At 45.7% G+C, this 27,622-nt stretch overlaps 1 protein-coding gene across 5 annotated transcripts in view; it reads left to right on the top strand.

The window, feature by feature from the left end:
• The window catches only part of Yap1 (Yes1 associated transcriptional regulator), a 99,040-nt gene that overhangs the window by 8,138 nt on the left and 63,280 nt on the right, over nucleotides 1–27,622 (top strand). The window contains exons 1-2 of one of the 5 annotated variants that reach the window (XM_052751757.1): nucleotides 3,687–3,871; nucleotides 6,352–6,598. The exons of the other annotated variants lie outside the window; for them this stretch is intronic. Coding sequence (XP_052607717.1) covers nucleotides 3,766–3,871; nucleotides 6,352–6,598 — 353 coding nt within the window. The 5' untranslated portion in view covers nucleotides 3,687–3,765. Of the gene's footprint in view, nucleotides 1–3,686; nucleotides 3,872–6,351; nucleotides 6,599–27,622 lie in introns of those variants that run through there. 5 annotated transcript variants of the gene reach the window in all.

Genomic DNA, 27,622 nt, shown 5'->3' with positions numbered 1-27,622 from the left:
CAATGGGGTGTGTGGGAAGAGCAGGACTTGCTCATAACCCTGGCCACCCTCCACTCCCAATTATAGATCTATATATGAAGATGCCTCCCAAGTGGGGCATGGTGGTACATGCCTGTAAACTCAGCAATCAGGAGGCTGAGGCAGGAAGACTGTGAGTTCAAGACCATCCTGGACTAGAGCCTGAGATCTAGTCTCAGGATACCACACACAAGAAGAAAAGCTGCCCTTCCGTTTCAAGGGGGCTTAAAATAATAACTGCTGGGGGGGGGGGTAGGTCAGGCAAGGAGAGAAAAGGCTGAAACCCATTGTCCCCATCTCTTACTAACTATGTGACTGAAATGCTGGAAAGAATGGTAAGGGGACACAGTCCTCAGTGAAGATACAGAAGTCCTAACTGAACATAAAATCACTCCAGAAAGCCTTTAATCCACAGTAACTTTTGTTCTCAAATTCAAAGGCTGGTAAAACTATTGACCAAAGTACCCAAACCCTTTAATGACAGTGTCCACAGTAGTAAAACTATAGTTAGGGGACAGCTTCCATTGCAACCTGTGGTCACAGTCATGTTTAGTCTACACATTTCCCTTCAGCTGGACGTCTTGCTGTTCTGAGACAGGGTCTCATGTAGCCTCAGGCGCCTTTTACACTTAACTGTGTCCATGAGATTGGCCTTGAACTCTTAACCTCCGCTTTCCACCATGCCACCACGCCCATGTGAGACGGGGTCTCTCTATGTATGTAGTTCAGCCAGGCCTAGAAGTTGTGGCAATCCTCCTGCCTCAGCCTCCCAAATTTCCAGATTTCAGTTCAACTTGTTTTTTTTGTTTGTTTGTTTGTTTTTTTTTGGTTTTTCGAGACAGGGTTTCTCTGTGTAGTTTTGCGCCTTTCCTGGGACTCACTTGGTAGCCCAGGCTGGCCTCGAACTCACAGAGATCCGCCTGACTCTGCCTCCCGAGTGCTGGGATTAAAGGCGTGCGCCACCACTGCCCGGCTTGTTTGTTTTTTTTGAGACAGAGTCTCCCTATGTAGCCCTGGCTGTCCTGAAATTTACTGTATAGACCAGGCTATATAGATATTTACTGTATAGTGATCCCCCTGCCTCTGCCTCTGTTGTGCTGGATTAAAGGCATGAACCACCACGCCTGGATTCAGCTCAACTTTTAATTGCAGATTGTTTTGCCCAAAGGTTTTGTTTGTGGATGAAGGAGGGAAGGCTATGGGGTTCTAAAAGAGCTCTGGCACAACAGGCCGGGTTACTACCAGTGAAGTAACCTGGAAACATGGGCAATGGTAATGGCTGACAGCAACTAAGAATCTGCCTTGTGCCACAAACTGGGCCAGGCGCTTTATGTCCATTGACTCATTTAATGTCTCAACAACATGAGGTGGATGTCATTACCCTGACGCCAAAATTAAAGAGCAGGAAGTAGTTTGCTCAGTATCTCACGGCTGCTGCACGGGGAACCTGGATTCTGAAGTTCTAGAATCCACAAGACTGTGGTTAAATGCTCTTGGCGCTTGGTGGGGTGGGGACCAAACCTGGAACCAGTCCTAGGGAGGATATTTACCCTACTTCCTCTCTTGGACAGGAAACTGAGGCTCCTGAGCAGTTGATTAAAATCTTGCCTGTCTGAATCCTGGCTCACCCCGCTCTACCACACTAAGTGATAGAGATTGCTGCTGAGAATTCTCCCGGGCATGTCCTGGCTGGGAAGAAGAGATTATCTTTTTGCTCAAGGGTCCTTTCTTTGCTTAATCCTATTTATACTCATTTCACTTGCACTGCAGACAAAAATCATTAAAACAAGAAACCAGATTTCTCGAGAAGAAATTTGTGTGTTTAAAAATCAGTGTTGCACAACCCTGGGATAGACTCAAAAAGCACTGAATTGATTAAGTGGAAAACTATACTATGTGAGTTATATCTCAATAAAACTTCTTTTGTTTTTGTTTTTGTTTTTAGTTCATTACTTCAACACTGCATTACTTCACTGGCTGCTCTTCAGAGGGCCCAGGTTCGAATTCCAGCACCGTCATGGCAGCTGACAAACAGTGGTACTCTAGTTCCACGGAATATAAGACCTTCTTCTGGTCTCGTGGGACCCAGGCAATCATGTGATGCAAAGACATATATGCAGACAAAACACCCAACACAAAACAATGAACTAAAATAACAACAACAAGGGATTTTCATCATTTTTGAGTGATTCCAGATAGGCTCCTGATAAAAGACCCACACACAGAGAATCAGGGGCTACCGAGACCTCCATTGCTTATTCTGTTCAGTCTTTCCTCAGTCTACCCTTGTACCAAGCACAGGAGGAAAAAGGAGCGTGCTCCCTCAAGTTTATGTTTTGAGTTGAAGTTCTCAGAGACTAAATAGCAAGTTTTGGTGCTAAAAAAAATTGATTTGACTCTGGGCATGGTGGAGCATGCCTTTAATCCCAGCACTCCGGGAGGCAGAGGCCAGTCTGGGCTACTGAGCAGGTTCCAGTACAGCCAGGGCTACACAGAGAAATCCTGTCTTGAAAAACCAAACCAAACCAACCAACTAAAAATTTGATTTTCACTTAATAATAATAATAATAATAATAATAATAATAATAATAATAATGGTTTGCTGGGCAAAGTGGCCCACATTTGTAATCCCAGCCCTTTAGAGGCTGAGGCAAGGAGGAACAAGAATTTAAAGCTAGCCTTAGCTACACAGTGAGTTGGACACCAGCCTGTGCTATGTGCGCGAGCGCAAGAAAATTAAGAAAAAAAAAAAAAAAGAAAGAAAGAAACCGATTCCAAAAGCAGGGAAGCAGAGGCCTTTGCTTGGAATCCTAGCAGTCAGGAAGCTGTGGCACAAAGTTAGTCTGCGGTTGGAGGATGTCCTTGGCTACAGGCAGCCTGTTTTTAAAACAAAACTTAAAGTAAAATGTTTTCTTTTGTAAGATACACTGCGCGTAAGACCTGGTCTCCAAGCTTCAATTTGTAATCATTTGCACTCCCCTCAAGTGTTTTGTTTTGGTTTGTTTTTCTGCAAACTCTGGTAAATGGCAAAACTGGAATCGATGTTAAAACGTGAACCCGATAAAATCAGTGCGGGTGCGTAGGATCGCTTTCCTATGCAGCCTCCCCAGCAGGCTACCGAGCCGCGCGGCCGAGGAGGTCTGGGTGCCCGGACGCGCAGCTCCAGGGCGGCCGGTGCGCACGCAGCGAGCGCGGCAGCCCGGGTCACGTGCGCCCGGGAGTCTGCAGGAATGTAGCGACGCACAGGGAAAGTTTCCCCGGGGGCCCAGGCCGCGGATTCGGTGCGGGCGGGCGCGCAGAGGAAGGAAGAGCGGCGAGGAGGCGGAGCCGCGCGAGACGCGCGGGCGGGCGCTCTGCGCAACTTTTTAGTTTGGGCGTCTGGGGCCGAAGTTTCTGTCTCAGTCGGGACGCCGCCGCGGCCGGGGCGAAGAAAGGGAGGAAGGAAGGAGCTCGGGGAGGGCAGGGAAGGCTCGGCGGCCTCGGGCACGGAGTGCAGGGCGATGCGGGCCGCGCGACGCAGCCCCCCGAGCCTGAGCGCAGCGCCCCAGCGTCGAGCGAGGCCGCAGCCATGGAGCCCGCGCAGCAGCCGCCCGCCCCAGCCAGCCCCGCAAGGCCCCGCGCCGTCGTCGGCGCCCGGGCCTCCGGCGGGGACCCCCACGGCCCCCGCCCGCGCCCCCGGCCGGCCATCAGGTCGTGCACGTCCGCGGAGACTCGGAGACCGACCTGGAGGCGCTCTTCAACGCCGTCATGAACCCCAAGACGGCCAACGTGCCTCAGACCGTGCCCATGCGGGCTGCGCAAGCTGCCCGACTCCTTCTTCAAGCCACCCGAGCCCAAGTCCCACTCGCGACAGGTAGCGGGGGCCCGGGGCCGCGTGGGGTGCGGGGCTGGGGGGTTGTTTTCCCGAAGTTGGCGGCCGCGGGGGCTGCACAATGCGCGCGCCTCCGCTCCGCACCTTCGCTCCGGCGGGGAGGGGGAGGGGGAGGGGGGGAGGGGAGAGGGAAGGGGGCCCGGCGCCTGGAGCGGGACCCCCGTCCGGGGCCACCCCGCCTCCCCTGCCCGCGCCACTTGAGTCCCCCGTGGCGCCGCGTTTACTGTCCCCTTGTTTTCCCGAGTTGGTGAGGGGTGGGGGTTGAACCGGTCCATTGAGTTTCTGGTTCCTTCTCTCGGTCCCCTCCCCCTCCCGCTCGCGAAGCTTGCTGCTCCGGCGGCCCAGGCGCGGTCCGAGTGCAGGGTTCGGGCTCCTCCCGGGACTTTGCCGAGCTCCCTCGGGCCCCGCTCGCCCCCGCCGTGCCCTGGGACTCGCGCGGGCGGGATCTTTTCACACTCGGTGGGCTCACGTGTCGCCTTCCCAATCGTAACCTATTATTTACCGTTCGGCCCGCAAGCTTTGAAATGGGCCACATCCGTGCGTTGCGCAGGAACTCGGCTGCGCTCACGGCGCACAGCCTCTGCGCCGGCCTTTGATAGCGCGTTGCAGGTTGACTCATAGGCCGAGTCCTGCCGGGCTCAACTGTGATTAAAGGTAATGTTTGGGAAGCAATGACTAATTCCCAGGCTCGCCATTGCTTTTTAACTGACTGCGGATGTGAACATGGCTGCTTATCCACATCCACGACGCCTGGTTATTTTCCCAACTGGATCCTACACAGAAGTGAAACCGTTTCAAAGTATTAACATTCCGATAGGTCCTGGTAGATTTCTTTAGTGTCGCTCCCCCCCCTTCCTCCATTTAATTACTTAATTTTAAAGACCTTGCTTTAGGCTAAACCAGCAGAGGAACTTTGCCCAAAACTTAATTGGTTTTCCAAACACTGCCATCGTTAGCCCACTCGGGCTGTAACTTGAGTGGAAAGACTTGCCCGCCCCCACTCCAGTCCTCCTCCTAGGCAGGCCCTGCTGCAGAACAGGGGGTTTTGGAGCTCCGAAAAGCTCGATTAACCTCGCTACAAAAAGTCGAGTTAAGGAGGAAGGAAGGAAAGGTTATTTAGCCGCTAGCCTAAACACTTAATTTGTAACAACAGTAGACGTACATACTATTCATGACTCCCTCCCCCACAAGTGGGTTTCTGGACTCACTGAGCTAAATGTATGTTGGCATGCAATCACAGACGGCCGCGGAAACTTTGAAGGAACACGCAGATTGAATGCTCCATTTTGTAGCACTTAGAAGTCAGAAGGGAAAGTGTACTTGTAGTACCCAACTTCACCCCGCCGTTTGTGGGGTACATTTGCCTTCTCACTAGCATTTTAAGAGAGTTGTGCATCACGAAATTTACTTTTTCTGTTTGCTAATCATTTCCTAACCTTAAATTTAATCTGATCTGAGACTAAGACGTGCCCTGGCTTTGCTGTGGGGCTTTAAGTGACTGCTGGGTCCTTTCAGTTTCCTTATTCGCATGAGTCTGGGAAATCAAACGTTTTTGATAAACCCTAATTCTAATAAAAGGTTTAGATTATGAATAGTATGTATCTGAGTTGTAAATAATTGTCTATAGGTTCCCGCTTGAGAATTCTTATACCCCCTATGTGCTTCTGGCATGAAAAAACTAATTTACAGAAATGAAGACAAGTTCATTTCTGATACCTCGTATAACATTAGTCTGGTTGAACCCAGATTCGAATCCTTGGGGTCTCTGCAGGTTTTCCTTTTCCTAACCCCTGCTGTTATGTGTGTATGTGAATCCTTAAGTTATAATTAAATTGATTACATCTTATCCTCTAGGCACAAAGAGGGTTGGTTGGTTGACTTCTTTTCATTAGGTAGCTTTTAGCATTGGTGCAGTTCTGAGCCTTTTGAATTCATTAAAAGTTGTATAATTTATAATGATTGATTTATTGATCACACTTGTTCACAGTCAAAAAAAAGTGACAGATGGGGGGCATTAGTTATTTAAAACGAAGTAAGAGAAAACTGCATAGTAATCCCCTAGGTTTTGTTCTAGGACTTTGAAAAGCAACCGTACTGCTTGGAAAATGTACTGATTTATTTTGGGGTGTGTGGGATAAACTATGTTCTCTACTACCAAATAACACCTCAGTTGTTTTGAAAATAGGTTTTTAATGCCCAGTATTTGCTGTTTTCACAGGTCTAGGAGGTAGACATTCAGATGGGCTGCTCCTCAGTAAAATAACATTTATAGCGCATATTAAATTTATGTACTTTAAAAGTGGTCCATTTGGACACCTGTGCTCCTTAGTGTCAAAAATTGAACATTGAAGTTTGCTTTTGATATTTAGATATTTGGTTGCCATGAAATTCTATCTAGGGGATTGGGGGTATGTGCTATTGTCTCTCGGTTGTGTAAATTTTTATTTTACTATTTCCAATAGGCCAGCACCGATGCAGGCACTGCAGGAGCTCTGACCCCACAGCACGTGCGAGCTCACTCCTCTCCAGCATCCCTGCAGCTGGGAGCTGTTTCTCCTGGGACACTCACACCCACTGTGGTCCCTGGCCCAGCCGCCACCCCTGCAGCACAACATCTCCGACAGTCTTCCTTGAGATTCCTGATGATGTACCGCTGCCAGCAGGCTGGGAGATGGCCAAGACATCTTCTGGTCAGAGATACTTCTTAAAGTAAGTAAAGATAATGCTGGGATGGTGGCAGTGAATAACATTATTTATTTATTCTGCTGGTGCTAAAGATAGACTTGGTCTTATGAATGGTAAACAAGCATACTTTACCATTGAGCTGCACCCCAGCTTCTATTTTTATATATACGAGTACCCTCTGTAGTGTTGGTCAGGTCTTAAAAGCCTTGTGTGTTCTTGGTTTAGAGCCCTTTCTGCAAACCTTTGTTTTGTGGCAAATGTGGGGGTAATCTCACTTTGAGTTTGTGCCATATTTGTTAATTAGCCTGGCACAAAATGGAAATACCATGAACAAATTTAAATTTTAAATAACAAGCTGGGCGGGTGGTGGCGCACGCCTTTAATCCCCAACACTCGGGAGGCAGAGGCAGGCGGATCTCCGTGAGTTCGAGGCCAGCCTGGTCTCCAAAGCGAGTTCCAGGAAAGGCGCAAAGCTACACAGAGAAACCCCTGTCTTGGGAAAAAAAAAAATTTTTTTTTAAATAACAAGACTGGCTATGTGTTATATTTTCTGTACCCCCCTCCTCACATACGTGTGTGTGTGTGTGTGTGTGTGTGTGTGTGTGTGTGTGTGTGTGTGTGTGTTGAGTATTGAACACAGGACCTTGTGTATTCTTTCCAAATAAACCATTGGTAGAGAAGGAGATAGGACTTGGGAAAAGAGGTGACTTTACAGTACGCAATTGAGAAACGGCAAACACTTAAGCTGCATTTGATGTCATTTATCAACTTTTTCCCTCAAAATGTTTGGCCTCAGGTCATGCATACTTTCAGGCTGTGGTCCTCAGAAGCTGTACCTTCTCTGAGAAGTGGAAACAAGGGCAGCTCTGGGGATATCCCCCCCCCCCCCCCCCCCCCCCCGGCTTTTTGTCTTTAACAAAACGGCAAAATTACATTTTTCTGAAAAGGACACAATAGAATTTTATCCCCTCTAATTTTGAAATTGAAGTGAAGCTAATTTCCTGGGGCTTGTTTGGATTTAGAATGTGCAGACTATCTAGACAGGTTGTCACAGACTGGGTGTCGTTCTGTTATTCTTTGATTGGTTAATTGGTTGAGATAATGAAGTGAAGAACAATGCTCATTTTGATTCAGTGGGAAGTAAAAGCAAGCCTTATTTATTGGATCTGAGGACTCCAGTGAGACCCTTGTTTTGTTTGTGAGCCCTTCCCAACCTCCCCAGTCTGTATTTTTAAGTTGATTGTCTTGGGTGGGTTGCTACTTTGTTTGTGTTTTGAGACAGGGTTTCTCTGTGTAGCCCTGGCTGCCCTGGAACTCTATGTAAACCAGGCTGGTTTCGAACTCAGATCTGCCTGCCTCTTGCCTCCTGAGTGCTGGGATTAAAAAGGTTTGGGTAGTAAGGACACAGTTTTGTGACAGGCCCTTCAGGAAGACAAAGGAAAAGATTTGATCTTGATCTTGCAAAGCCACCCCCTACCCCCACAAACAACCTTGTTTTTTTGTTTTGTTGCTATTTTTTTCCCCTGTAACTTTTTCTTTTTAAAAAAATTTTCTGGTGTCCTGGTACTCATTTCAAACGGTCATGTTTCAAGAACAATAAAGGGCCCGAGACCGGGAGACCCGGGAGACCCGGAGCCAGACCATTTGTTCTCTAAGGGAGGCCCCAAGGAACTGACTGAAGAGGGGCTGGCTGTGAGCGACCGTCCTAAGGGGGAAGGAGGAAGAAACAAACAGGTTGATGGGGTGGGGAAGAGAAAGGCCCTGGACTCCTGCGGTCTCCCATGGTGGAGGGGATTTTAAACAGCTTCATAGCTGCAGCCTTCACTTGTGGCTGTGGCTGGGAGCAGAAGGGTAACGGCAACATTTATACTGTTTTTACTTTGTGTTTTCTTAAAATCGCTTGTTGGTGACCTCTGTCTGCATCTTCATTATTTGAGTGAGTGATCACTGTCTGAGCTGAAATAAACCTCATTGTAGATTCTTGCTTTAAAATGTTTTCGATGGTTCTTCCCACGGCAAGTGAGTGCTGGGTCTGTGGGTTTGAGGAGGTGCTCCACTAACTCCATTCTCACTTGGCATCCTCCCCTCCCTTTTCAAGGGGGCTAGAAAGAAGGTAAACAAAACTAAGACTTGCCATAGGAGGCCTGGGGAGAGCTTTGCCCAGGACATGAGAGAGGTATTGTTTCTGTGGTTGCCAGTGGAAATCACAGCTGCTTCTCTGATCAATGAGGTGTTTGCGGTTCTGCAGAGCTTTTTCATTATCGTTGCTCTTAGAAGTAGGTCACCTGCAGCGGTGACTTGAACCCTCACAGCAGGTGAGCTGAGTCACGGTAGGAGGTGGGTGCTGTTGTCTTAGGAAATTGCTGTTTCTGAAGAGGAATAGTGCTTTATGAACAATGTGCAGTTTGGAGAAGTGATGTGAAGCACAACTTTCTCTCCGGTGTTGACTTCCCTCTGGTGTTAGGTACCGGGTAGTTGCCTTTAAAGAGCTGTCGCATAACCAGATGAACCAAATCCTTCTGCCCCGACTGAGCCAGAGATGATGGCAACTAAAGCTTTGGTGCCACGTAGCTATTGTGTCCAATTTTATTTTTATCTTCGTTTTTTAGAATTTACTTCTCTTCACAATCAATACTTTCCTTTTGTCTGCAGCTTCTTCTGAGGTCCTGAAGATAGCTTACAGTATTAGTGTTGAGCCCCAGGACCCACATGATGAAAGGAGAGAGCTGACTCCTGAAAAGTGTCCTTAGACATTACACACTCAGGGCCATGGTGTGTCCATGCTCACATTTGAATATGCACACACAGGTGCATCAATAAATAATTGTAATGAAAACTTCAAAAAAGATAACAGCCAGCTGTGGAGTGAAGATCTGAACTAGTTTCTGAATTTTAGCTCATTACCTGCCATAAAAAACTAAACCTTTCATTCCTTTTTTTTTTTTTTTTTTTTTTGGTTTTTTTTTTTGGTTTTTCGAGACAGGGTTTCTCTGTGTAGCTTTGCGCCTTTCCTGGAACTCGCTTTGGAGACCAGGCTGGCCTCGAACTCACAGAGATCCGCCTGGCTCTGCCTCCCGAGTGCTGGGATTAAAGGCGTGCGCCACCACCGCTTCATTCCAATTTTTAAGTATTTACTGGGACAAAGTATATAATTTCTTGAGATTTATACATGGCAGGAAGGATTCTGACCCCAAATGGTCCACGCTGGCGTGGTGTTGTAACTTGAGAGATCTGGGAGAATTGTTGACTTGGGGAACAGCTATGGTTGCCTTGTGACTATGGAGGAATGTGTGTTGAAGTCTCTTGGCCCATCCTCCAGTTTCAAGGCCATCTAATTACCATGGTTGGTGTTAAAGCCCGTCCTGGGTCAGCGAGATCTAGAGACTTGGACTTTCTTTTGGCAAATGACATGGGTGGGTCTGTGGGGCAAAAGCACCTCTCCCCTGCACGGGGACCCAGACTCCAGAGAGTGCACAGTACCTAAAAAAGGCAGATGGTCATTGGGGATGCCACATCTGTGTCACCAAACTCACCATTTGAAACCCATTTCACCACAGTGCCATGAGTTTTTTATTTGAAAAGAATCAATTTTCATTATAGCCCAGCACTTCTGCAGGCTTTCCTGCAGGAAAATGGTTCCTCAAGTAGTTGGTCAACAACTTCCTATTTCTTTTATAAGCTTCTGAATAACTTCCTGAATTACCATTCTATAATATCTTTGGTTACAAGGAGTGCTTCTACTTCTCAGGTTTATTTTATTGAATCTGGTACCTTGTAACCTTTGCCAAGTACAAAGAACTTATTGTAAACTATGTACCATGTAGGCGTTACAATGTGATGTACCAAATGTATCTAGTGATTTAATGCATTTGTAGGTATACATTATTTTAATAATGTTCTAACAGTTTTTAAAAGGTTTTCTGTGAGGGTGTTTTCATTTGTTGTTTTTCTGAATAGCACCAGCTCTAGTGTTTTAAGGTCTTAGGGCTGTGGTTTATTTAAAAGAGTATTTTAGACGATGGGAATGTAGTTCTGGTACAGCAAGCACAAGGCCCTGGGTTTGCTCTGTTAACTTCCTAGACCCACTTATGGCAGGCTGGGGTAGGAGGCCCAGATAAGCCAGTGAGAGTGGCATGGTGGATAAAACCCCTGCTCAGCAAACTAATGACCTGGCCTCCATCCCCAGATCCCCACCTCCCCCCAAAGTTGTCTAATCTCCATGTGTGTGTCATTTGTGGTCTCTCATGAACACAGAGTAATGGTCAGTTTGAAAAAAAGATTGCACCCAGTTGTGGTAGTGCACCTTTAATCCCAGTGGAAGCAGGGGAATGTCTGAGTTTGGGGCCCACTGGTTTACATGGCAAGCTCCAAAGCAAGCAGGCTGCATAGAGACTGTCTCAAAAAACACCCCTGCGCCAACAAAAGGAGAGAGAGAGAGAGAGAGAGAGAGAGAGAGAGAGAGAGAGAGAGAGAGAGAGAAAAGACAGGAAAAAAGGCAAATTAAATAGCTTGTGGTTTTGAATGACTTTAAAAAAGTATGTGAAAGTAGAGTATCTTGTTCCATCATTTCAAAAGGTTATTTTTCTCAGATTTTTTTGGGAGTTACTCAGCGTTCAGCTTAGCCATACCAGTACGGAATGTACCTACCTCATGAGTGTACTTCATGAATAACAAATATAAGTACAGTAAGTACAGTAGTTTGATTCTATCTCTGTTACATGCTGTTTTTAGAAGAAGGCACTTCCTGGCCCCACCCCCACCCCCATTTTTTGTTTTGTTTTGTTGGGTTTCTCTGGAATTCCCTGTATAGACCAGGCTGGCCTCGAACTCAGAGTGGGGTGTGGCACCCTTGCCGCTGTCAGGGCCCTGATTGAACGCCACCTGGGAGTTGCGCTGTTCTTGTGATCGGCCCTTCTGGAGGACTGCCAACACTGCACACTCTGTAAAGATGAAATGTTGACCTAGGAAGTTGCACAGAGTGAAGCTGTGGCATTTCATGCGTTGGGGTAACCCAAATGATTTCCCTTCAAAAGGGGGGAGTCTAAACAGGTAGTTTGGCCATTGAGCACTGGTTAAGCTGCATACACACGTGAAAACGTGGGCATGTCAAGCTGCCGTCACAGGTTTTCCCAGCCTTCACCTATTTGCCTAGCTGTTGGGAAGAGCCTCCTCCGTGGGCAGGCATCCTGTGTGCGCCCCACTGCCCCCCGCCCCCCAACACACACTGACTCAGGAAGAGAAACTCAAGGAACTGTTTACCATGAGAGAAAAAGAATGGGAGGAGGCTGCTAGTGACCGCGAGAAGAAAATGAGTCGTTCACTCTGGGGTGGGCACGCTGTTCTGATGTGACCTGCTTAAAGAAAAAAACAGTGTTTAAAATGCCATGGAATATTAGTAGAAGAAGCTAGTACTCTTTAAACAGTAACATTCAAAAATGCTCCACTTGATATTAACCATTTAGGAAAGACAAAAGGCTGAGCAGTGCCTCAGTTAGTTGACAATTTATGGGGGTTGCTTTCAAGATACGGTCTAGCTCTGGCTGTCCTAGACGTCACCCTGTAGACCAGGCTAGCTTTGAACTCACAGAGATCCATCCCCATGCCTCTGCCTCCCAAGTACTGGGGGGGGATTAAAGGTATGGGCCACCACCCTGGCAGTAGTAGACACTTTAAAACACTGTAAAGCAGATAAACCCTTTCTGAAGCCTTGAAATTCAATCCCTTTAGTAATGTAGAGAAATACCTTTTTATTTTGTAGTTAGAGAAAGAATATAAATTAGGTCCTAACAGTTTTGTCCCACCCATGATCTGCCTTAAGGCTTTGGGGTAGAGGTTAGCTCTTAACCCAGCCTGCTAGTCAACAGTATGTTGGAATTTTTAGGCATAGGACAAATCAAAATGAAGTAATTCATAAAGTCAATTAAAACTTACGATGATTCAAACCTAATTTGCTACTGTCCATGATAGCGTTAGTGTTCCTTATAGCTTGGAAGCCTAGTAGTGACTCAGTAGCCTTACATAAGAGCCTCGGCTCTGCCTTTGGTCACAGTGGTGCAGCCCTTTCCTCAGAACTCCAGGCATGAAAGGACTTAAGTGACTTCATGATGGATTCCTCCCGGTTCTGCTTGTTTGAATACCTCAGCCCAGGTTTCCTGGGAGCAGCTATGGCCACCTTAGACACACATCTGTTTATGTGGGCACAAACCTCTTCCGAAAGCAAGCCCAGAAGAACCTTCCTTTACCTCCCTGAATATTCTGAGCTATGCTAGGTAGGTATTACTACTATCCTCATCTGGCTGTTAGCAGAAGCTGTAATTTTTTTAACATTCCGAATGATAAGCTATTCTCTGAGTAGTGTTTCAGATTAGCAGGACAATGCAAACGGAAGTACCATTAAAATACTAGGTCTCGTCCACCAAGTCAGGTGCCTCATCCATCATCTTGTGCTTCTCTGAGTTCCAGGGTAACGTGAGTCTGCACACTTTTGAGTTCTGCTGCTGGGTCCTGACTTGGTAAGTGAAGGGAGCATTTGGTTAATTCTACCCTCTTGTAATGGCTTAAATTGAGGAGGATTTTCTCTTCTTGTTTTTAAGGTCTATGTTTGTGTGATCAAGTATATTTAAAAAGAGGTGCTGTTTGTTTGAGGCAAGGTCTTGTGATTACCCCAGGCTAGCCTGGTATTCTTCCTCCTTTACGTAGCCCAGGATGACCTTGAATTCCTGCCAATTCTCTTGTCACTTTGATTACCAATGGGTGTCACCAAGCGCAGTTGAGAGACACATAAGAACGCTTACTACTGACTCGACTTAGGACTCAGAGTAGATCGGCTTTTTAGAGTGTTGCATTCATTGATCGAGTCAAGTTCCCCAGAGTCCTGCAGTGATTATAATATGGAGCTGCCTTTGAAGAAGATGGCCAACCGAGCCATCAAAGATGGGCTTTTTTGTAAAGAAAAAAAATGGCCTTGTTTTGCCTTTATGACATTGCCCTCACTTTCTCCTTCATGGAACTGATCTGATGTGTGTATACATCGTGTGTGTGTGTGTGTGTGTGTGTGTGTGTGTGTGTGTGTGTGTGTGTGTCTGTGTCTGTGTCGTGCACGTGCATGTATGTTTTTGCCATTGTGTGTATGTGAGGGAGGTCACAGCATGTGGGAGTTGGTTCTCTTTCTTCACCTAGTTGGGCAGGCTTTGTGGCAAATCCAAAGTATATGCTTTTAGTTATAAGGTGACACTTGCTTGTTGGATAGGGTCAAAACAATGAGGAAAAGAGTGTGAGTCAAGCCACACCTGGCTCCGATGAAGAGAGCAGTTTCAAAATACTCCTTTCCCATAGTTTTATTTATAAACCAATAGTTTGGAATTAATTTGAAGGGAGTTACATGTCAGTTTAGAAAGGGCCTCAGACCTTTTGTAAAGTCAACAGAAAAGCAGTGGCCTTCGTTGACGCACATTCTCTCCAGGCAGACACTGCTGACCCTTTCAAGCATTTCCCCAGTATAAACCCAGGGTTGATTGGGTGGGTGGCTGCCTGTGTGTGTAGGGTGCCTGTGGGTTGGAGGTGACATGCAGTGCGTTTTTCAAGGCAAGCTCTTATGTCTCTCTGGAGCCCCAGGACTCCTGTCCCCTTGTCAGTACTAAAGTTGCAGGTGCTAACCCCACGTCTGGCTTTGCATGTGAGCTTTGGGTGGCAACCTCCTAAAACTGTTCATAAAATACGCTGCACTGCTGTTTAGTTTTCCTTACCCCTTCCCCCTGAATTGTCCCAGGGTAATTAATTACTAAATCTTTATTTCTTTGGGTTTTTACATTGTTAGGACTATTTGAGTTTTTCCAATAGCTGATTTTTCTAAACAGTTTGAACATTTTCTTTTAGAATTATTAATCCCCCCCCCCCCCCATTTGTATTTCTGTTGCTTCTTTTGCCCTCCTTGTGGACACTTGGCAAGAGTTCTTTGTGTTCCCACTCTGGGCCACTTAGACTTCTGGCTTTAGAGTCACACCAGGCTCAGCCATTGGAGGACTACACAGATTCACAGGCAGGGACCGAGATTCTCTTACCTCTTAGTCAGCAGTTTGGGTTGCAAGAATTCAGTTAGGTTTCCGTGGAATTTTGAGGACGGTATTCTTTTACTCTAGTTTTCAGTTTTACCGAGAAGTCAAGCCTACTCCACTTCATCCCTTGGAAACTCTAGTATTTTGTTGTCTTTAGGGTTCTGAAATTTCATAGAGAGTCTAAGTGTGTACTCCTTAAAACTCCTGGTATAGAACAAGTGGTTAGAAACGTGTGTGGGAGAGGGCCCTTCATGGTTTTGCAGCGCAGCCCTCTTGACCTTCCATCTGGAAAATGCTTCCTAGTTCTTAGTGGATTCCTCCTGTATTCCTACCAGTTCAGGGTCTTTGGTTTTCTTTCTTTTTTTAATTATTTATTTTTATTTTATGTGCTTTGGTGTTTGGCCTGCGTGTGTGTCTGTTGGAGGTGGTTGGATCCCGGGAACTGGAGTTGCTGACAGTTGTGAGCTGCCGTGTGTGTGTGTGTGTGTGTGTGTGTGTGTGTGTACTAGGAGTTTAACCAGGGTTCTGGCTATTCTGAAAGAGCAGCCAGTGCTCTTAACCACTGAGCTGTCTCTTCAGCCTGATCTTTGATTTTCTATCAACCCAAACCTCTTCAACTTTGATTTTTAATGTTTTAAGTTGATTTTTGTCCCTCTAAAAGATAGATAACATTTTTGTTACCAGGCCTGTCCCAAATCCCAGCCCTGGGGGGGGGGGGGGCTGAGGCAGGAAGATTGCCGTGAGTTTGAGGTCAGCCTGAACTGCATACTGAATTCCCAGCTACCCTGGACTATAAGTGAACCCTCCAAAAATACCAGAGAGAGAAAGATAGATCATTCTTGATTTCAGTGTCCTCTTTCTGAGTTCACAGATGCCTGCCTTCACCTCTCAGCCATCTTGTCTGCTTTCTTAAATTTTCTTTTGCTTGCTTATCTTTACAACACCAAAACCCTGAAGCTGGGCACGGCCTTGAATGTTGGTGTATTGTTATTTCTGCTCATAGCCTGTTTCTCCAGATGAAAGTCTATTTCAGCCTTCTCTCTGGTGGACTTGAGTAGTGGCTGGTGTGAACACTGGCCACCAGTGTTCTAGAACTGATCAATGGCTTCATCCATGTTCTTGGCTGTACTCAGTGACTGAACACATAGTATCTAGATCCATTTGTGTGGAACATAAATGCACATCGCAACTTTTGCTCTGACCAGGTAAGGTTTTTATTTATTATCTTTACTAAGTTACGTTTATTTCGTGTCTGTGTGTTTAGGTCAAATGACAACCTGCAGGACATGGTTCCCTCCATCTGTCATCTTGGTTCAGGGATGGACTCAGGGTGTCAGACTAGGCAGCTTCTGCCCTCTAAGTGCTGTGATCAAAGGCATGCCTCCTGCTTACTAAGGCAGGGTCTAGCCTTGAACTCTGGACAGTCTTCCTGTCTCGCCTTCCAAGTGCTGGGATTCCAAGCCTGTCACACCATGCTTGTTTAACATCTGCTGTGTAAGAGCTATGAGACACACAGGTGACCTGCCTGTTCGTTTGCCTATGAGTCACAAGACAGTGCTTGGTACACAGCGGGTGCTCATTAAATAATGAGTAAAGAATGGATTTCTAGTTGACTTCTCCTTTGTGAACGCGCACAGACCCCAGAGGCCCTCCTTGGTTTTCCTTCTTTGTGTTCACATCTGTTTTTCTATCAGTGCAGATGATTGATCGTAGGAGACCCTGCTGCATGTTTACTTGTTCCTGCTTCTGGTCTTAGTCCATTTTTGCTGCTTTCTCTGGTGGACACTCTCTTTTGGGTGCACATCTATGTGTGTGGAGACCAGAGTGTTACTCCTCAGGTGCTGCCCACCCTTTTGTTCTGAGTAGGCTCGGCTGGCTGGCCGGTGAACCTGAGGGCTCACCTGTGGAAGCCTCTCCCCCTTAGGTGCTGACTTTTTTTCCTGTTTGGGTTCTAGGGATCAAACTTGGATCCTCATGCTTGAAAAATCACTTTTACCAACTGAGTCCTTCCCCCAAATGACTAACTCAGCAAAGTGGCTTATGCTTGGTCTTAATGGACCATTGTTAAATTTTCAACTGGTACCCTGTTTTAATCACTGGTCATGGAGGTGTTTTCAGAGAGCACCTTAGAAGGTCAGGGCTCTCAAGTCAATTTTGTCCTGGTCAACTTTATCCCATCTCCATTTTGTTCTGGGGAAATCTGGGAAATTTGCTGGGAAAAGAAAAGAGCCCCGTGTGGTAGCCACACAGGAAGCCGAGGCATGCGGATCCCTTTACTTGGAGACTGGCTTAGTCTACATAGCAAGTTCCAGAACAGCCAGCGCTGTGTAGTGTGAGGACTTGCTTTACAGAAAAGCACAGTGACAGAGCCCCAGACTAGCAATTGGAGAGAAATACCACCCAGAGCCATGGCTGTCGGCAGAGAACAGCTGGAGAGGAGGAGGACAGCTACGAGAAGTGTGGTGAGTGTGAATTGAATGCAGGACGGTGTGGGCAGCAGTGAGCATCCAAGTAGACATTCCCGGGAAACTGCATGGAACTGGTCGTCAGTGACAGGGTCACCTCCACGCTCTTCTCTTTTTTTCTTTGATGTCTTTTTATATTTTTTTGTTTGTTTTTAAGATGAAAAGAAAATCCCCACAAAACGGGTGAAGAGTTGTCCAAATGCAGATGTTTGTTTTCTTCTGCACATGTTCAGACTGATATCATTTCAGTTTCTTAAATCCTGCAGCTTGGACGTGCTCCAGGAGATGAAACTGGGTAGCTTGAACTTCCTGATCCAGCTGGAGTGGGACATGGGCGTTCCTGTTGGACTAGTTACCAAATCTCTTATGGGTGAAAAAAATAGCCACTGTGATTGAGGACAAAGTCTGCCCTAGGCTACTTACCTGTGTGTGCTTCACTTTTGACTTATGGGCCAGCAAAGCCAGCTTAGCTGGTAAAGGTGCTTGCCTGCCGAACACACACACAGGGAGAGAACTGATTCTCACAGGTTGTCCTCTGACCTCCACAGGTGCTTGTCACACAGACACAAGTCACAAGATTAATTAAAACGTTTTTAAAAGACATTGTGTGCCTGGGCTTGGGGTGGGGTGGCTCTGCTAGAAGAGTGCCAGGTCCCATTGCAGCCACGTGTACACCCTGCATACAGGTGCACACGATCAGAGCATAGCTGTCCCTGGGGTAACCCCCTTACTTCAAACCACCACACAGTGGCTTTTTACCAAAGAAAATCCACTGGGGTGGCATTTCTGAGTTTCTCATTTTGTTTTTTTCAAGACTGGGTTTATCTCAGGCTGGTCTTGAGCACACTGTGTAGCCTGGTCTGGCACAGCAGCCCCCACTTCTGCCTCAAGTAGTAGAGGTGACAGGCTCTCTCCTGAGTCGTTAGCTTTTCTTTGCACGCTTGTGCTCATGGTCTTCGTGCCACAGGCCATTCCAAGGGTTTGCTGGGTCCCGGTTGCTGCACTTGGGGGTACAGGCCCTCTGTCATAGGTTGACACCTCAGCTGTTTCTCACTGTGGGCTTACTTAGTTGCATGCTCTCCAAAGAGGTATCCTTTTGCTTCTGTAGCAGAGGGTGCCTCCGAGGTTTGCTGGTTAATTTGGAGTCTATTGGTCAATGATCATCCTGGTGTAATTATTGTCCTTATTCTCCAGAGTTGTTAGTTTGGTGCTCAAACATTTTCTGGAAGCACCATGGAGCATGTAGTTTTAGTTCTCATCACTGAGACAATACCTGCAGGGGAGGGAGGATTTGTTCAGTTCATAGTTTCACGTGGGGAAGGTGGGGCTGCTTCCTGACCGTGGGAGCTTGAGTCTCAGCCAACTAATAAGCAGAGAGCTTGGGCTAGAGCCCACCAACCATAACTCTCTCCCAGATAAGATCCCATGCCCAAAGGGTCCACAACCTCCCTAAACTTTAGCTGATAGCTGGGCAGCAAGTGTTCAAATATATGAACCTGTGGGGACAGTTCACAGTCAAACAATAGCACTGGAATATTTACTTTATGTGTTTTTTCTGGGACTGGTCTTCACCTCTCTATGTAGCTGAGGCTAGCTTTGAATTCCTGGTTATTATCTTTCTGCCTCCATCTTCCAGGTGTGAGGATTACAGGCAAGCATCACCAAGCCTGGCTTTTAAAAAATAATTTTCTTGTCATATCTTTTTCTCATCCTTATTCTGTATCCCTGGCTGGCTGTGAACTCCCTGTGTAGCCTGAGGATGACCTTGAACTTCTGATTTTCCTGCTTCTACCTCCTGAGTGTTGGGATCATCCAAGGTTGGGGTTGTCTTAGGCAAGCATTCTACTAACTGAGCTGTACCCCAGCGCCTTTGCGTTTTGAAGCAGAGCTTCATGTGTAGTCCAGGCTATTTTGGAACTCAAGAGCCTCCTATCCTGTCTCAGTGTTCCTTGCACCCAGAGGCAGTTTGTTTCTTAAATAGCAGCTGGGGACCCTTAGAGAGGATGATCTTGCTGTGTAGCCTTGACTGGCCTGAGCCCTGCTAACTTTGGACATCGTTTTTATCAGTTATAGTTCACTAAACCAGCACAAATTCAGACTCAAAAACAAGTTCGGTTTTCATTTTTTAATTTTTATGTGTATGAGTGTATAGCCTGCATGTATATATATGCAACATGTGCTCTGTGTCCACCTAAATCAGAAGGCAGCTTCAGAACCCTTGAAACTGGTGGTTGTAAGCTACTTTGTGGGTGATGGGAATGGGAACCCCAGTCCTTTGTAAGAGCAGCAAGTGCTCTTAACCTCTGAGCAATTGTTCCAATCCCTTTCCTTTCATTTGTTTATTTTGAGTAAGTATGGCAGGGTAGCCCTGGCTGGCCTGGAATTGGGAGCATTGGAGCAATCCTCCACCTCTTCCTACTCTTTAAGTATTGGGCTCTCAGTCCTCTCGTCTCCCCCCGCCCCGAAGGTCTGTCTGGAATTAATTACAGACCTGCATCACCATGCCTGGGTGTCACCATGCTAGGGTTTTAATTGCTTCTTTGATCAGTTTTATGAGACTTGTGAATATCAGCTTAGCCCTTTTTGTTGCTGTATGAGTTCAGTGACTCCCTCCCTCTTTTCCCTTCTTCCGTCCCAAGATTGCACATGGGAACTCCTGCATTCTAGGCAGTTACTTATGTACAGCCAAACAGTATATCCTTAGCCCTATTTTCATTTTTTATTTTGAGACATGATTTAAGTTCCCCAAGGTGGCCTTGAACTTGGTCTCAGTCTCCCAGGTGACTGGGATTATAAGCATGGACCACCAGGCCTGGCGAAATTCAGTTATTTCTACAGTAGTATGGTTCTGTTATATGACTAGACTACAGGCTTAACTTGCCCTGTTGAGAACATGAGGTTGTTAAGTAATAATGTTGCAGACAAGTATTCGTGTGCCAAGACAGGACTATATGTATGTGCATAGGAATCTAATGTCTGTACTCACAATGGAATTGCTGTGGGACAGATACTATGTGCATTTTTTTGTGCTTGTTTATGAATCTTTCTGTATCTCTAGGATGTGGAGCTGTTCTGAATTCAGGAAGCTTCCTTATAAGATCTTATTTTTAAAAATGGATGTGTTAGTCCGCATGAATGAGTACATGTGTGTGATGCTCATCCAGGAGCATGTAGAGGCCCGGAAAGGTGGTGAGTCTCCTAGAGCTGGAGTTAATAGGCCACTCGGTGTGGGTGCTGGGAACTGGACCCAGTGCTGCAAGAGCAGTAAATGCTTTTAACTGCTGGAGCCCATCTTCCCATCGCAGCCTCCTGAGATGGTTAGTCCTGTCAGTGTGCCTGTCTCTTTGCCCTCTCTCCCTCTGCCTGTGTCCGTCAGAGGGTAGTCAGGACAGTGTTCTTCCATCTAGCTTTTGTTTGATTTGGTGCTCTCATCAGTCTGGAACCCTCCTGTCTCCTGCCTTCCGTCTCACCACCACCTGGGTTACAGGCTTGCCCCACCACACACAGCTGTTGATGTGAGTTCTGAGGGTCCAGACGGATCTCATCTCCTGTAAGGCAAGCACTTGGCTGCCTTAACCATCTTCTGAGCTCGGATTTCCTTTTATACATGTTGTGAGTGAGGATCCCAGCTATTATTGCCCTCATTTGAAGATAAGATTTTCCTGAAACTGTGCCAGGCAGTGGTGGCTCATGCCTTTAAATCCCAGCACTGAGGACAGAGGCAGACAGATCTCTGTGAGTTCCAGGACAGCTAGGGCTACAGAGAGACCCTGTCTCAAACAACAACAAAAAGTCTTTCCTGGAACTATATATGCCATGCTCAGCTCTCCTCCATCTTCTGTAGGCACCAGCATCTGGCACTCAGTCCGATTGTTCTCTTCCTGCTTCTGCGCCTGAAGCACTATGTAGTTACTGAGTCATTAACTTCTTGGTGGTGGAGAGTCTACTTACTCATCCTGCACACTACTGGCTTTAATTTGTGGCCTTTGAGTTTGAGAATTGATCGTTCAAATTCTGCTAAGGACCTGATCTTTCAGCTTTCACCCCAATATCTGGCTCTGGGTTTTTTATTAATAAGACCATTTAGCAATTCGTGTTACACCTTTAAAACTATGAGCCAGAAGATTTAGTTCCGTTTATTTATTTTTGGTTCTTCTATTTGCTTTGTGGACCAAGCTGGCCTCGAACGCACAGAGATCCCGAGTACTGGGATTAAAGGCTTGCACCACCACACCGGGCAGATTTGTTTTTATATTGATCCTATGTTCTAGAGCAAATCTAAGCCGGTGTAGCCTGAATTTGCACCTGATAACTATACCCAATGCTTTAAACTCTGCTTACAGTTAAAGAAACAAAGCTCTAGTTAAGTGACCTTGCACTTTCTCCCTAACTGTCTTTCGGCTGCTTGAGTTTTTGTTTATATGTTGGTTTTAAACTAAATCTCTATTGTTCTATTTTATCAATTAAGACTTGGGAGCCAGATGCTGGAGTGAAAACCTGCTAGCTCAGAGAGGCAGAGAAAGCATCCAGCTGCTTCCTTCTCTGCCGTTAATACGAGAGAGAGCTTCTCTTCAGCTGTCTCAAACAAAAAATTCCTCCAACTACATCACTTCCTCTTTCCACCCAGCTCTATCGTTTCCTGTTTGTCTGTACAGGCCTCCAGACCTCTGTGGTTAACTAGTGCTGGGAATAAAGGCGTGTGATATCAAGCCTGGCTCTGTTCCCGGTGTGGCCTTGAACTCACAGAGATCCAGATGAATCTCTGCCTCCCGAATGCTAGGCTTAAAGGCGTGTGCTACCACTGCCTGACCTCTCTGTTTAATATCGTGGCTGGCTTTTTCCTCTGATCCCCATGCAAGCTTTATTTGTTAGAGCACAAATAAAATATCACCACATTAAGGGAATAATAACTAAGGGAAAAACAAGTATTTTTGTGTTTAAGAAACTGATATATATGAATGAATGACTGTTTGTTCATTTTAATTCATAGGAAGCATATAAATGAAGTTTATTGTGTTTTTGCTAAAAATGCAATGCCAATCCCCACCTAACCACTACCGTGGTGAACTGACCAGCACAGACAGGTGCCAGCTATATATTCCTTGTGGGAATAGCATCAATCCCTTAAGAAAAGAAAGAACCGAGTCAAGGAAAATGTTAAAGAGTGAGAATATCTGCTCCATAAAAAGGCAGATCAACAATCCAAAACAGGAGTCTTCAATTGTGTCTCTAGCACATAGTATGGCATCTAGCCTGTGATGGATGTTTAATGATGTGAGAGGCAGGTTGATCCTCTGTCCTAATCCCACAGCACTAGTTTCCTTTGTAAAATTAGGATCAAGAGGTACAACACTGAACTTTGCCAACTCTAAAAATGCTGGGAAAGTCAATGCAAACTTCCCATCAGTTCCCAGATTTCTATATACATATCAAACCAAGGGTTTATTTTCTGATGATGTTGAGTTTACAGTGTTTTTGTTTAAAGTATACAGAACTCTTTTCTGAGTTGGGTTCTCACTTACAGACCTGGGTGACCTGTAACACTATGTAGAACAACAGCCTGTTCTCAAACTCACAGAGAGCCAACTGTCTCTGCCTCTCTTCTGGGATATTAGTTGAAGATATGTTGCATTGGTTTATGCTGTGGAATATTTACTTAATGTTGCAAAGATGTATTGTGTTCTTTTGTGTTGCATTTGTTTAACTTTGTAAAACTGGGTTACTTTGCCTGTCTAACACACCTGATTGGTCTAATAAAGAGCTGAACAGCCAGTAGCTAGGCAGGAGAGAAAAATTGGCAGGCGACAAAAATTGGCAGGCCTGGCATACAGAGAGAATAAATAGGTGGAGAAATCTAGGAAAGAGACCGAAGAGCAAGAAAGGAGGAGGAGAGGAGGACACCAGGAGCCAGCCATGGAGTAAGAAGGAAAAAGAAAGTAAGAAGTAAAAGAAAAGTAAAAAGCTCAGAGGCAAAACGTAGTTAAAGAGAATCAGGATAATTTTTAAAAGCTGGCTAGAAACAAGCCAAGCTGAGGCCGGGCATTCATAAGTAAGAATAAGTCTCTGTGTATTTAGGAGCTGGATGGCAAAGTGTAAAAAAAAGAAAAACAACAACCAAAAAAAAAAAACCCAACTATAAGCTCCTTAGTGCTGGGGTTGAAGACATGCACAACCATGCCTGGCTAAAATAAAGTGCACTTTTAAATGCATAAATGTATCTATCCTAAAGCAGAGAACTCAGTCACGGCAATAGGAGGGATTTTTGTTGTAGTCGTTTCTCTTACTGTCATGTAACTGGCGTGAGCTGAGGAGACAGCCAGCCCTTTTCTGGAGTTAGTTCTGTGAGAATGCAAGTCTTCCAAGAAACACTTGTCCCACACATAGATATGAAAATGCTACTTTGTGGTCAGGGTGGAGCATGTTGTCCGGAGGTAGGAGGGGGCCTATGCCTGTTGTTTAAAAAAGAAAATAAGGGGTTGGGGAAGGCCCTGGGTTCGGTCCTCAGTCCTTGGAAAAAAAAAATGCTACTGTGATAATCTAATAACACTAATTAGGAGATTTGTCCCATCTAGTAAGAAGATAATTCCACATTAACCACTCGTTCATCACACTTTTGAAAAAAAAAAAAAAAAAAAGAAAAGAAAAGAAATAGCCAGGGGGTGGTGGCGCACGCCTTGAATCCCAGCACTTGGGAGGCAGAGCCAGGCGGATCTCTGAGTTCGAGGCCAGCCTGGGCTACAGAGCGAGACCCAGGACAGGCACCAAAGCTACACAGAGAAACCCTGTCTCGAAAAAAAAGAAAAGAAAAAAGAAAAAGAAATAAAGCTTGAGAGTTAAACTCATGGCTGTTTCTTTCTCTCTGTGTCTGTCCTCTCTGGCCTGAGGGGCTGTCACAGCCCTGAAGGGCTTCATACCCTCCTGAGAGAAGAGCTGTCCATCTGTCAGCATGGCATAGTCACACTGTCAGCTTTTCAAATATGTTCTCTGCCGTCATTTTAATTTTGGGCATTTTGATTGTGAAATACAACTTAGAACTATTGAACCCATTACAGGCTGTAGTGATTGTGGATGCCGTGTTGGCTCAAATGTATGACGCACTCATGGTTAATAAGTTCAGTAGTTGGATGCTGAGCCCTGCAGACCTGTGAATGTGCTGCATGTGGTGTCCCTGCTTTGGCGGGTCAGCCCAGGATTTGTGGTTCCTGAAGGAGTGTTGTGTACCTCTCTGGGCCTGTGTCCACCTGGAAAGTGGGAGCAATTGGAGTCAATTGCCATATAACAACTTTTTATAGAGTGGGGTAGAGCTCTTCAGTGTCTCCTATAGTTCTCATTCACATTCTGTCTTGAGTGACCATAAATACTTACCAAACTAAGCCAAGACACCTAACATGTCCTTTAAAGTAACTGCTGGTTCAGGGCTCCCTAGTAATTCTGATAGGTGCATTCACTTGTCAGGTGGTAGTGGAGTGAGTGGAAAATACTTTGAGTTCAGCAAGTCCTTGTTATCTGCTCTTTTCTGTTGTCAAACTGGGTCAAGCTAAGGGTAGGTAGAGGCTCATTTGACAGTTTTAGAAGCCTCAGCTGAGTATATACAGCTTTTCACCTCATCTCCTTCGCCTGCCCTGGGCTTCAGCTGCTCCTGCTAGATAAACATTTCCTTTATTATTTTATATAGATCTAAGTTTGTGCATGAGCGTACCATGCTATCTCCAAGGGGCCGTATGAATGTTCTTTATTACTCAGTTTTAAAGGCTGACGGAGTTACAGAGGGAAGTCGCATAGGTATCCTGCTTTGTCTGAAGAGCAGTGATGTGGTCCTTTCCCCTGCATCTCAGTTGAACACAGGGACTAGTCTCTCTGGCCCCACCTGACTCCAGACCGGTTAGAACGTAATGAGGCTCCTTCGGGCTTGTGTTGCTTTACTCTGATGGCATTGCCAAAAGAAATGAACTGAGTTACGGCATTTCATTCTAGTTCTTTTCTGAGAAAGGTTCTCTCTGTGGACCAGGCTGACCTTGGAACTCCTAAAGAGCCATCTGCCTCTACCTCCTGAGTGCTAGGAGTAAAGGCTTGTGCCATGTTGTCCAGCAACAGACATTTATTACAACTCCCTATGTGTGTGTTTGTATCGGGGTTTGAAGCTGGAGTTGAGGCAATGTGAACTGCCTGACAGGGGTCCTCTGCAGAAGCAGTATGCTCTTAACCCTCAGCCAGCCAGCCAGCCTCATCTACCTTCATGTCTCTCACTGAACCTGGAACTCGCTCATTGATGCCCTAGCTAGCCAGGGAGCTCTGGGGATAGCATCTCTGCAGCCCCAGCACTGGAGTTACAGATATATTCGACACATCTGACCTTTTTAACATGGGTGCTGCGGATCTGAACTCCACTCCTCAAGCTTTTGATGCAGGCACTTAACTGACTGAGCTATCTCCCCACCTCCATGACCCCCTACCTTAGGTTTAGCCGTGATGGAGAGCCAACCTAGGATTGTACTTGCTAAAGCAAGCAAACCCTCTGTCACCGGGCCACATCCCGGCTTGTTTAACTCCCTTGATGGAGCTGTCCTGGTTGGAATGTCCTGCCTCTGGAGCTGATACCAAGAGGAATGGCTTCTTTTGCCTTTCCTGATTCAGATAAGGTAGGCTTGCTCATAAAGTTAGGACATTTAAACAAGTGTAGTGTTGAGGTGTTTGTAGAGGGGCATCTGCTGTTGGTGAGTATGATAACCAGGTCACTCCTATCTGCAGACTTCCAAACAAGAGTCACAACAAGTACTGTTTAACCCATTGTAAATGAAAAGAAATTCCATCATGTTTTGAACACAACATTTTAGCTGCACATAATAGAAATCCTACAAGTCTTTCTCAGTTTGTGTATAGGGTTAGCTCAAGTTTTGTCATGGTCTTGATGTGGAATGTCTTCCATGTTAGTAAAGGAATCAGTAATTTTAAGTAGAGAAACAAGTTCTGTTTAAAGAAACTTGCCATCTGACTTTTGTGTCTATCTTCTAGTGGTGTGATTGTTAAAAGAGGAGCCTTTAAATGATTTTACTCTGGTGCCTCTTCAATCAAGTACAGAATATCCTTCTACTTTCAGGAATACAGCCTGGCGTTCTGGATGACAGCTTGTGCATTGCAGCGTTATTTATCTATTTTTGTAAAGGGTTGCTAATCGCCTGGTGCCTCCCTGTCTGAGTTGTGTGCTTGTGGACTGTCTACATGAAATCACTTGATAGGCTCTCTCATTTCTGCAAAAATGTTGCCTGTATTTTTAGTTCACCACTCTGGCTTAAAGTGAAATTATTTAATAGAAATATTTAGAGACCAGAAGCTTACTTTGAATAGGGCTGGTATTAACCGAACCCTTTTTAGAATAGGTCTGTGTTTAAAAACATGTGTCAGTATAGTTAAGAAATATAATTCATTTATCCTACCTTTGGCCAAGACACATATACAACCTCTCTCTTTAACTGTTTCTAAGCATGGGCTTTTGTTTAAAAGGAAGATTAGTGTGCCTAATTTTTTCTTTTTCTTTTTTTTTTTTGTTGGCAGGATTTTACTCTGTAACCCAGGTTAGTTTCAAACCCAAATGATTCTCCTGCCTCAGTCTCCTGAAAGCTGTGACTTTAGGCATGAAACACCACACCCAACTTATCCAGTTTATTCCTGCATTATACTTTAGATTTGAAGTCCTACAGGCTATGTGGTAGTGATGGGGCTGTTACAGCCTCTTGAACTATTCTTCAGAAGTCTTGGGAACTGGAGTTCATATCTGAAATGTGAGACTGTGACCTCTGGTCCAGAGGCCAGCAGTGTTGCCGACTGAACCAACCCCGGCTGCTTCCTAAGAATAGCTGTTTGCTGCAGTGGTTAGGGCCCAGCGCATTCTCCAGCAGTGGGTTTCTGGTACACGTGGTTCTCTTGCTGAGTTCTGAATGGACGAGGGAGAGGAGGCTCCGATGGGTTCTCTAACACATTAGAGATGCCACTGATGCCTATGACTTAACTCTGTCCCTCACCCACATGAGTTCTTTGTTTGTTTGTTTGTTTGTTTTGAGACAAGGTTTCTCACTCTGTAGACCAGGCTGGCCTCCAATTCACAGAGATCACCTGACTGCCTCCCGAGTGCTGAGATTAAAGGCTGCGCCACCACCGCCCAGCCCCACATGAGTTTTTAAAGCAGAAAGAAGGAAGCATCATTGGTAGGTGAAACCGTACATATTGAACATATTATAAAACACATAATAAAATACATAATAAACATCATCTCACTGTCATGCTCAGAAACTTAAGCCTTAAAAACCACAGTCTGAGAAAGAAAGTCTTAAGGGACTGATGGGTGAGGCACATAACTTAGTTACCTATAAGGCACTAAATAAACAATACTTTTATTCTTTGAGAATTACATGCAGTGTATTTCGACTCTATCATCCCCATCTCCTCCCAAACTAAGAAATTTGTAAGTTCTTCAGGACGGGGGTTGGTCTTGCTATGTAGTCTAGGCTAGCCTGGAAGTTAACTGTGCAGGC

Source organism: Peromyscus californicus, unplaced genomic scaffold (assembly GCF_007827085.1).
Source record: "Peromyscus californicus insignis strain IS unplaced genomic scaffold, ASM782708v3 Scaffold_11__1_contigs__length_118956290, whole genome shotgun sequence".
NCBI lineage: Eukaryota > Metazoa > Chordata > Mammalia > Rodentia > Cricetidae > Peromyscus > Peromyscus californicus.
This window is presented reverse-complemented; position numbering and strand designations above follow the sequence as displayed.